At 41.8% G+C, this 11,077-nt stretch overlaps 1 protein-coding gene across 1 annotated transcript; it reads right to left on the minus strand.

Moving 5' to 3' along the window:
• Nucleotides 1-2,241: 2,241 nt before the first annotated feature.
• Nucleotides 2,242-10,876, minus strand: gltpd2b (glycolipid transfer protein domain containing 2b). The gene is made up of 4 exons (XM_014197490.2): nt 9,911-10,876; nt 6,735-6,793; nt 6,393-6,571; nt 2,242-6,197 (listed from the first exon to the last, which is right to left on the minus strand). Exons 1-4 carry the CDS (start codon nt 9,978-9,980, stop codon nt 5,570-5,572), a joined length of 936 nt encoding a protein of 311 aa, XP_014052965.1. The 5' UTR covers nt 9,981-10,876; the 3' UTR covers nt 2,242-5,569.
• Nucleotides 10,877-11,077: the final 201 nt, after the last annotated feature.

The raw sequence follows: 11,077 nt of genomic DNA on the forward strand, positions 1-11,077 counted from the left end.
GTGCCAATGCGACTGATCCTGCTACGACATCATAGCAACACTTTCAGAACACTAGCATCTGTTCACTCAAATGAAGGATTGGGTTGACTTTTAGGGCCTATTCTTCTCTGTCAGTATTGTATATTGTATAGAGGGTTGAAGTGGTGCCTCGGTAATATCATCAAGACTGACAGTAATACTATGTTTTGTTTGGTAGATGTGCTGTATAATACATGTTGAGGTATATAGGAGTGATTGAACAAGGTAAATTGACTCCATGCTAAACATGCATGCTGCATGTAGCCTACCAATAGTCCTTGTTTTTGAGCAGTGCTTGTGCCACCTATTCCTTATCATTCCTGCTCCACTCAGTCTGTCATGCTTCATTTCACTGTAATCTCTTAATCTGGTCCGATAATCCCAAACAGGTACCCTACCTTATCCTCTCTTTGTAGTTCCACCTTGTGTCAACCCTCCGTCTTTTGCTCTCTCTCTCTCTCTCTCTCTCTCTCACACACACACGCACACACACACACACACACACACGAATCATCCAAGCTTTCTGTTAAAATATGTCAGGTAAGGAAAGACTATGGTATGTGCTTAGTTCCACAGTTACTTTACACTCTATAATATTATCAGGGTTTTATCCATGTGACCCACATATTGCCATGTTGTACCACAAGCCATGTTTCCTCACGAGCCCATTCCATTCACAATTCAATCTACAAGTAAATGTGTATACTATCCATGGTGTGGATATATTCCCGATGGCAAAATGAATGCTTTTCTTTGCTACATACAAGATTAGTCCTGCCACATTCCCTCCAACCAAAGATATTTATGAGAATTTTAAAAGTATGAAAAAAATGGTGCTGCAATTGCCAGATCCCAGATCTTTCTGAGAGAAAGGATTTCATTTAAAACATGTTTCAGAATGATGTGTGAATGTCATTTCATGAGCAGTCCTATTCATACATAATGATACACACAGAAGGAGCATGTTTCATTAAATGGCAACAGTGTCTCTTGGTGGACAGAACGTGCTGTTCCCCAGTGTCACCTGTTATGTAATAATATCTCCATATAACAGTTTATAAGTGATCATTTGGACATTTCTTCAAAAAGCAATATATTTATTTCCTGTGTGGCTGTATGTTTTTATTCTTGGAATGGCTGCAACAGATGTATAGTAACATAAATAATAAAGAGCGTGAGGAAGAAGACGGAAAGAACATGGAAATATTACGTTCACATATAGATATACTTATGTTTGCTAATGCACGTCTTCAAGATTGAACAATAGAACCATAACGGTTTTCAAAAAGAGATAAAGTATTTTTATTGTTATTTTGTTGTAAAGAGGAAATAATGTATTAGCTTGGTATTGTATTAAGACAGGGTTGCTACCTGGTAGGTTTTCGACCTGTAATCTCAGAATTCTGAGTGAGACTGGAGGAAACGTGACTGTTAAACACATACCAAGTAGAATTCTTTTTCTAAGTCTGACCCCTTCTTTCTCTGTCTTGTTTTCAACCTTGCCTTATTGAATGGTTGCCCTGTTCAAACTCTTTCTCAGTCATTGTCTACTGGCTACTCTTTTAGGTGAACAGTGCATGTCTATATGGGCACCAAGATGATGAGATGAAGAAGGGCATCCTCTTCTGGTATTGGTTTGATCAGTTACACTGATTCAATAGAAAGCTGCATATTTACAGTAACTGCAAAGGATTTATCCCCAAACAGCACAATACTTGCCTGTGACCACTGCATGTGGAAACTAGTGTGAACTAACTATTTGTTTCAAACTCACTTCTAAGCAGCAAGACAGCTTTTCACTAAAGGTCCTCCTGAAAAATAATATAAAAACGTTATGTCCCTGAAAATCTTGAATCAGACAGCTTATTAAAAACGATCTAAGGTAGAACTCCTTTGAAACACTTTGGGATAGTCTCTCACCCAAAATGAATTGTCTGATAATTCTATAATTTTTTTGCTGTATGTATATTATTGTATGTATATCATGTTTTTGCTGTATGTATATTGTATGTATATAATTATTTTGCTTATGTTCATTGTAAAAAAAAAATTGAAATCAATAAATATGATTGACTGAAACAACCAGATTTGTCTGTTTTTGTTCCCGATCATTTCACCTCAGATTATGTTTCACATTTCAGTGTGCCTGTATGCGCTCATCCATCCTTCTTTACTCAGTCATTCAGACAGACAGACTGAAAGAATACACTCTAGTCTACAGGATGACATAAGAGGAAGTTTATGTATTCTAATATTTGACAGTTTGAGTAAAAGGAGACATGTAACAGAATCATTCACAAGTCAATGGACAAATACTTCCACAATTAGTTTTGTAAACGTCAACAGTAATCAAACGAAATGATTGGCTGATACAAACTGGTTTTGTATAAAGTTGAAGCTGCCCAATAGAGTGAGGCTCTGGGGAAAGAGGAAGTAAGGGAGTGGTGGAGTCAAGCGGTAACATCAGGCAGATGGATGTAATCTAATGTAATCTTAATTTGCCTGTACTGTAGATCACCTGCGTTACAATGTATAATATTAACCTCGAGACAACTCAACCAAAACCACTACATTTTTGCACTTTCTTCATAAGAGGTACAAGATACGTAAATGTGCTAGAGTCCGACTGTCTGTTCTATGATTGGACAGCGCTTCATGTTGTTAAATGTCATAGTGGTTCTAACGCGTTCACTCTGCTCTGACCACTTTACAAGATTACAACAGAATTTGACTCTCTCTCCCTCCTTCAATTCATCCTTTCTGGTATTGGGATCCAGTGGAGGACGATAGGAAGAGAGAGCAAGGATTACATAGCATTAGAGGCATTTGTGGGTTTAAAATAGTGTGATCAAGTGTAACGCACGCAGCTGATATACCGGACACGCACCAGCTTTCTCGCTCTCTCTCACATTAGGCTTGCTTCCACATGGGCTCATTAACCCCCAGTTCATTTCCTCATAATGCTTGTTTGGACTCTTTCCATTCAATTGTTTTATGGAACTCCGGAGCAAAGAGTTTGGGTAGCCAGGCAAGACTCATTAAGAACATTTTAACACATCAAAAATATTCCTTCTGCAGTGTCAAATTTGTAGTAATGCATACGTACTTAAACCATGACATCAACAGTAGCTAAGATCAGTGAATAACTGCATATCTCCAAAGTTGTATGATGTATGCATTCACTACTGTAAGTCGCTCTGGAAACATCTCTTAAAATGCCATTCGCAGCATGTATGTCCAAGCGAAGGGAGGGTGTAGAAGTGATTACGTCACAAATGTTCATATAAATGACTTTGCCACTAACCGTTATCAGCATTCAGGGTTCAGTGAAACTGATGTGTATGTGTAGTACACTATGACCTCTGGTGGATATACTGTAGTACTGCAACATAAGATCAAAGGCCCCGGATATAACACGTTTGCCTGATGACTCAACAGAATTCTTCCGCTGCACTAGTTCGCTACATAGCTCAGTCAGACTGCAAACACAGAGTTTCTCAAATCCAGAGGTGCAACATCGCGAGACTTCCGGGAACGCTTGTGAAACAGACCATGTCCGGGGTTTGAGAAGTGAAAAATTATTCCTTAGTTGTTAGTTTTCTCGAAATCTGAAGGCACAACCTAGATTTGAGCCAATGTCTTAAGCAGTTGAACATGTGTTTACTCCAACCTCGTGTTAGTGACAAACTGACATTTTCATTTCTGTCAAAAACAACTGTATCTCGAAGGAGTGCCTTTGATTTGACGGCCTGAACTTGCGCAGTTCGGCGTGAGACGACCGTTAGACCCGATTACATTGTCGCCATGACATCTTTGCTGCAATCATTGAAGTCATTTGTGTTGATGTCAATATGAGGGGTGTTATAAAAAAACAAAGTCATCAGCTAATGGATACTCTCTAACCAATCAGAGTATCAAAGCCAAAGACGAATTTTCAAAACGTTGCTTTACCAACGTGTGTTCTGGCTCTGGCCCAAACCCTTGGTTTCTGGGACCAATCAGATGGTCTAGAACAGGGCCCACGGATCAATTTCCAACTCAATAAAATCAGCAGTTTCTCTCAATGCACTCAATTAGCCCACGTAAGCTAACATATTTTAGGTTGGTAAGTTAGTCTAGCCAGCTATCTAAACTTGTAGTAATCATGGTCGAATTACCGACTGGGGGGCCCCACTGGATGTTGTTAGTCACTAAGTCAGCTATCATATATAAAAATAAAAAACTCTATGACAAAATGTGTAGAATTGCAGGGAATTTGCTTTAAAAATGAATTTTATCTCTGCCCCATGGCAAAATGTGTACAATTGCAGGAAATTAACTCTAAAACAAACTTTCTCTCCTCTAGCTGTTTTGCTCACATGCCCTAAGAAGATTTGACTTAGGATCCCCCAAAAGGTTAGGGCTCTTTCTGACTGCATGTTTGGGTATGGATGTCGGCACGCAGACCAGTGAGCCACTGCGGCACCCCATGATGAGTTCAGATGTTTTGTGGCCCCCACCCCCATCAAAGTTACCCATCCCTGGTCTAGAACGTATTTCCATTCTCAAAATCGTACGGGAGGTACTCAGATCCAGACTCAACGCAGAGAAGAAACGAACGTCCGTTCGTTTGGCCGGAGCAAGGAGTTTGGGTAGCCAGGCAAGACTCATTAAGAACATTTTAACACATCAAAAATATTCCTTCTGCAGTGTCAAATTTGTAGTAATGCATACGTACTTAAACCATGACAACAACAGTAGCTAAGATCAGTGAATAACTGCATTGTAAATGTGCTTTTGAGAACCCTGAATAAAGTCCATCTGATGTGTCCAGCAGCCCTAGAAGATCTTCACAAATGATCCCATATAAAATCATTACATAATCACAATGTGGGGCATGGACAAAGTCCTTTGTCTTGTGATTGGCCTTTGATTCAATGATGCCAATGCTGAATTACGCATCAACATACAACAACACTTACAACAATCACTGACCTATGGATTTACATTGGCAGCATCTTCAGAATTTACAACAATACATGATTAGTTACTTGTTTTTCAACCAGTCCATGGTCTTCCAACACCATAACAATTCCAGTGCGTGATCTCACACAGACAAACTGTGACATGACAATGACTTATCAATTGTACAATGAAGACATTTAGCTTCAGTTGATTGTTTTCACCAGCACTTTGGTCATATGGCCCCTAATACAAATTGGCCCTTTTGGTAAACTCTGTTGAGAGCACTCACTCATGATTACTTGAGCAGCTCATTGTTCTTGCGCACATGTGAACTTTAGCCTGATAAAAGATAGTACAGCATATGGAACAAGACACCAGGGGATAGACTGTAAGACCTAATTCATGCTATTATGCAAACCCGAACAGTAATGTGCTGGTTTTGCTATTTTATTTTCACATTGTCCTTACCAGCATAATTTCAACCATGATGGATGCGTAACCTGGCCAGCACAGTACAGCTCAGCTCAGCTTGGTTCGGCTCAGTAGTGCTGTAATGTCCAGATGTGGCTGGTCTCTCAGAAACAGACCACCCCCCCCTGCTCTTCTCCTACGGCAGGTCCAGCATGCCATGCTCCTCCAGGACCCCCTGAGTTCTGTCATACACCTCTCCGATGGCCCGGACCACCCTGTTCAGCACCACGCTGGCCTCTTCTTGGTTCGTCACACACACCAGCCTGTAGAAGAAGCCCCGCTCAGGCATAGCGATGAAGGCTATCTCCGCTGCCCTGCGTACGAACCAGGAGTGGTGGTGGGCCAGGGTGTGCTGATAGGCCTCACGGCAGAGCTCCGAGGGGCTCCGCAGCCGGCCGCCCACAGGCCCCTCCCCCAGCTTTTCCAGGAAGACCTGCAGCCACAACAGGGCCCGGTGCAGCCGGAGCAGAGTACGACACCCAGATTCTGTCGTCTGCTGGAAGTCTACCAGGCCCCGGCTCAACTCAGTGTGGATCATAGAGCGCAAAGACAGGTAGGCACTGCTTGGCGCTGCCACTGAGGCCTCTGTCTCCTCCTGTCCACCACCATGTGCTCTGGTACCAGACACCAACCCCAAGGCTAGGCCCACTTCTCCCTCGTCGCTGCTACCTGCCTCCCGCAGGGTCAGGTCACGGATTATGGAAGTTTTGGCTTCAATCTCCTGAGATATGAGTCCAACCATCGGTCCAAGAGCCTCCATGAACCTGTCACAGAGGATGGAGCAGGAGGAGGAGAGAAGCAATCAACAACCACACAGAGCCCAAATAATCCACATCTCTGTTTAGAGTTCATTCAGCCTGGTTCATCCAAGCGGATGTGAATGTCCCTTTTATTCAGCCAGTGTATTGACTGGCTGGAGTCTGGTCTCTGTGTCTGCATGTCCTGCCTGATGGGCTTACTTGATAAGCTCGTCCCAACTGGCCAGATAAGGCTGCAGCAGCACGTCGTTGGTGGGTGCCAGCGCAGCCAGAAGGTGAGACAACAGCTCCGACACCTGGAACTTCTGACCGGGACACACTTCCAGTATGGCCCCGTCCTCATCACTATCAGCCTCACTGCCATTGGACAGATGGCGAGGCTGGGCATGGGGGAAGAGGAGTAGGAAAGGGAGAGGAGAGGTTAATGTGAGTAAATTTGGTGGTCCCTATTAAGTTTATTCCAATAAAATCCAGCTGTGCGAAATAGGTTTAGAATAAGGTTGTCATTTTATTTTACCATAGTTCCATCTCTTGTTGACTTACACTGTTTATCTGAATGTAACCTTTAAGACAAGAGTCCCACTGGTAATCCAAACTTCCTTCTGTAAAGTGAAAGAAAACATTATATCTTAATCTTAGCAGTTTTCAAAGATCAGGGGAAAATGTGTTTACTCATCTCTATGTCAATAAATTGGGAGGAGAGACAGCTATGGTCTGCTAAAGAATGCACTCAGAAACATTACTAGCACTTTGTTCTTCTGCACTGTATCCACTGGCATGTACTTGGTATTTGTAACAACTAGTACAAAATTGTGCCATTTTGTACATGTTTTGAATCTCAAAGACTCAAACATTTAATGTACATGTATAAGTTATTACACGATAATGATCATTAATCATGTCATTTCTAAGTTAATACCTGGTCATTTTCTTACTGTAAAATAAAGTGCAACCAAAACATGTAATCCTTCAGAATAGTGACAAAACCTCACTCGGCTCTGATAGACAGACATAATTTATAATCATTAAGTTATATGACGGTCCTTCTTTCTGAACATTCTACCAAGCTGTATCACACGGTCATGACCTATTGCACCCAATGGGAGTAATAAAGGCTAATTAGATCACTCATGCATTCCATCTCATATCATGAGACTGACATCTATGATAATGGGAGATGCATGACAATAGGCTACCCTGTTGATCTAAATAACATACATCATAACATTGATTATTGCAAACTTGTGTATAACAAATGTTGAATTCACATACATCCTTGAGCATAAACAGCAGTCAACTTCTTGTAAACGGAATGTTTCTTTGTGGTTCCCTCCTCTCTTTCTCTATTTCAATACCTTTGTTGAGTGCATGTTTTCCTCACTGCAACTAAAGTTATGGTGCTTTATGAAGTTAGAAGAGAAGCCAAGCTTGCCCTGATTATGGTGTAGAGTAGCAGGATGTGTTGGTGTGTGGTATAGAGAGCAGCAGGGCCGGCTCCAGGCATAAGCGACATAAGCTGCCGCTTAGGGATCCGGCCACTAGGGGGCCCCGACCTAAAAACTTATAAGATAGTGCCTTCAGAAACTAGTCACATCCACTTTTCTTTTTACACATTTTGTTGCCTTACAGCCTGAATTTCAAATGGATTACATTTAGATTGTGTCACTGATATGGAATTGTTTTTAGAAATGTTTACAAATTAATAAAAAATGAAAAGCTGAAATGTCTTGAGTCAATAAGTATTCAACCCCTTTATTATGGCAAGCCTAAATAAGTTCAGGAGTAACAATGTGCTTAACACGTCACATAATACATTGCATGGACTCACTCTGTGTGCAATAATAGTGTCTGTACCCCACACAAACAATTATCTGTACGTTCCCTCAGTCAAGCAGTGAATTTCAAGCACAGATTCAACCACAAAGACCAGGGAGGTTTTCCAATGGTTTGCAAAGAAGGGCACCTATTGGTAGATGGGTAAAAAAAAAAGCTGACATTGAATATCCCTTTAAGCATGGTGAAGTTATTAATTACACTTTGAATGGTGTAGCAATACACCCAGTCACTACAAAGATACAGGAGCCCTTCCCAATTCAGTTGCCGGAGAGGAAGGAAACCACTCAGGGATTTTACCATGAGGCCAATGGTGATTTTAAAACGGTTACAGAGTTTAATGGCTGTGATAGAAGATAACGGAGGATGGATCAACAACATTGCAGTTACTCCACAATACTAACATAAATTATTTCAAACCTGCATCCTGTGTGCAATAAGGCACCAAAGTAATACTGCAAAGAATTGTCCTGCCATCAAAGCGTTACGTTAGGTGCAAATCCAACACAACGTCACTGAGTACCACTTAATATTTTAACGGATGGCGGTGGCTGCATCATGTTATGGGTAAGCTCGTGATTCTTTTGATAAAAATAAACAGAATAGAGTTAAGCACAGGCAAAATCAGAGGGGGAAAGTACAATAACCTTAAACACAAGGCAAAATATACACTGGAGTTGCTTACCAAGACGAAATTGAATGTTCCCGAGTGGCTTACAGTTTTGACTTAAATCCGTTTGAAAATGTAGGGTAATGATCAACAACCAACTTAACAGAGCTTGAATAATTTTTTATAAAAATGGGCAAATATTGTACAATCCAAGTGTGCAAAGCTCTTAGAGACCCAGAAAGACTCACAGCTGTGATCACTGGCAAAGGTGATTGTAACATTTATTGACTCGGGGGGTTGAATACTTATCTAATCAAGATACATTAGGGTTTTATTTTCCATTCATAAAAAAAAAATATTCTTCCACTTTGGCATTAGAGTATTTTATGTAGATCATTGTCAAAAATGACAATTCAAATCAATTTCGAAATTTGCTTGTGCATCAGCAGTTTCTATTTTGTTTTGTCAGTCACTGACAGTCACTCAATTAGCCACGTCAGCTTACAATTTTTAGATTGGTAAATTCATCTAGCCAGCTATTATGGTCATAAACCGAATGGGCATGCAGGGCATGTGCCCAGGGGCCCTGACCTCCATTGATTTTGTTAGTTGCTCATCATTAACATGGTATACGTCTTGACAAAATGTGTAGAATTGCAGAAAATTTGCTGAAGAACTGGACATTCTCTCTGTCCCATGGCAAAATGAGTAGAATTGCAAGAAAGTTTTTATAAAATTGTTAAACTTCTCTCACCCCATGACAAAATGTGCAGAATTGCTGCAAACTTGATTTTAAACTGCAACACCTTGTCTACTCCCCATGGCAAAATGTGTCAAATTGAAGGAAATGTACTTTAAAACAAAACAAATCTATCTCCGCAGTCAAGAGGGGGACCACTCAAATGTTAAGAGGGCCACTCAAATGTTTTTCCCGCGAGGTGGGGGGCCCCCAACCAAATCACACTTAGGACTCCCAAAAGGCTAGGGCCGGCCCTGGACCGTAGCCTAACCACCACAAGAGGAAAACAAACTTCTATAGATTACCAGGTCAGCAGACACCGTGTGTTATTGTTCTATATATCCCAAGCAAATGAGGCATGTGTAAATCAACAAAGCTACACTATATGGCTAACACATGGAATGTTTACTGTACAGGCCACATGCTCAGCCACTCACAGACAGTCACATGCTGCTAGCTCGAGTCACAGTAACACACACTCTAAAACACACACACAGCCTCCCCTCAGTGTTAGCTTGAGACAAATATGTTACTCACGGAGCCACATGGAGCCGAGGAAGAACAGTAGAACCACGATGGCCAAAGCCGCCTTGCCCTTTATCCCCATGCCGACTGCCTGTATGTGACTCAGCCTAGCCCTGTCTGTCCTCTCTCCCCCTTGATATGCTACTATGTCTGCCAGCTTCTATCTATCCATAGCGTTGCCTCTGCCTCATGAGTGAGTTCTCTGGCCTTCTCTTCTTGAACGGCTCCCACTCAGTGTCTTTCTCAGTCTTTCTATTGACCCCTTTACCTCTGACCCTCCCCTGTCTTCCTAAGTCTGCCACCCTCCCCCTCTAACCACCAGACAAAAGTTGCTTGTCTCTGCTGTTGTGCCTCACTGCTTTAAGTGGCCACACCCATGACAATAATTCAATCAATCTTTAACTTTTAATCTTAAACTTTTTCTGTTGCCGTTTTCTCTCCTCTATTTCAAATTCAACTCTCTTGCGCCTACTGTCCGCTCTGTCCTTCTTTGACTTTGTTCCAGTCCTTCTCTCCTGGCTCCCTCTCTTTTGTTTGCCAAACTGTTGATCTCTCTGTGTCAGTCTCCAACCTTGTTGCTCAATGGAAGGGTCCAGAGATTAGCTGTGTTCAGTCAGCCACTGGCTGATTAAGCAAGCGTGGTCTGTCCCACCGACCAACCCGACCGTCAGTAACCCCCTCACTCTCTCCAAACTCATCATCTGTTCATTTCGAAGCAATACCCATACTCCACACCATCTTATACAAACAAGACTTCTCTCATCACCCCCTTGTAAAAAAAATACAATCCTACTTCCAGGCTTGCCAAATTTCTAACAGCATACCAGTTAGCAACGAGCAATTGGCAGGCCGACGGCCCTCCAAATTGATAACGGTGTGCGGTCAGGAGATTTGCTCAGCGGCTTTACTGGCGCGGCGTCAGCTACTAGATGCAAATGAACCCATCAGAGATGAAAATCCACCAATCAGAGATGCAAATCAGGTCATAAGTAGCAAACTCTGTTCAACTGCTGGTGGTAGGACTTGGTCTTCTGCTTTAAGGCAAATCAGGTAGTCTAACAGTTAGAGCATTGGGGCAGTAACCAAAGGTCGTTCTTTTGAATACCCGAGCCGACAATGTGAAAAATCTATAAATAAAGGACAGGTATGTTGTTTGTTGTTCCTGTCTGTTGCTTATTT

Source organism: Salmo salar, chromosome ssa04 (assembly GCF_905237065.1).
Source record: "Salmo salar chromosome ssa04, Ssal_v3.1, whole genome shotgun sequence".
Classification (NCBI taxonomy): Eukaryota; Metazoa; Chordata; class Actinopteri; order Salmoniformes; family Salmonidae; genus Salmo; species Salmo salar.

Coding starts and splice junctions, on each gene's coding strand:
- gltpd2b (XM_014197490.2), bottom strand. CDS start 9,980: ATGGGGATAAAGGGCAAGGCGGCTTTGGCCATCGTGGTTCTACTGTTC. Junction 6,794..9,910: donor CCTCGGCTCCATGTGGCTCC/GTGAGTAACATA, acceptor TTCACTTTACAG/AAGGAAGTTTGGATTACCAG. Junction 6,198..6,392: donor AGTTGGGACGAGCTTATCAA/GTAAGCCCATCA, acceptor CCTCTGTGACAG/GTTCATGGAGGCTCTTGGAC.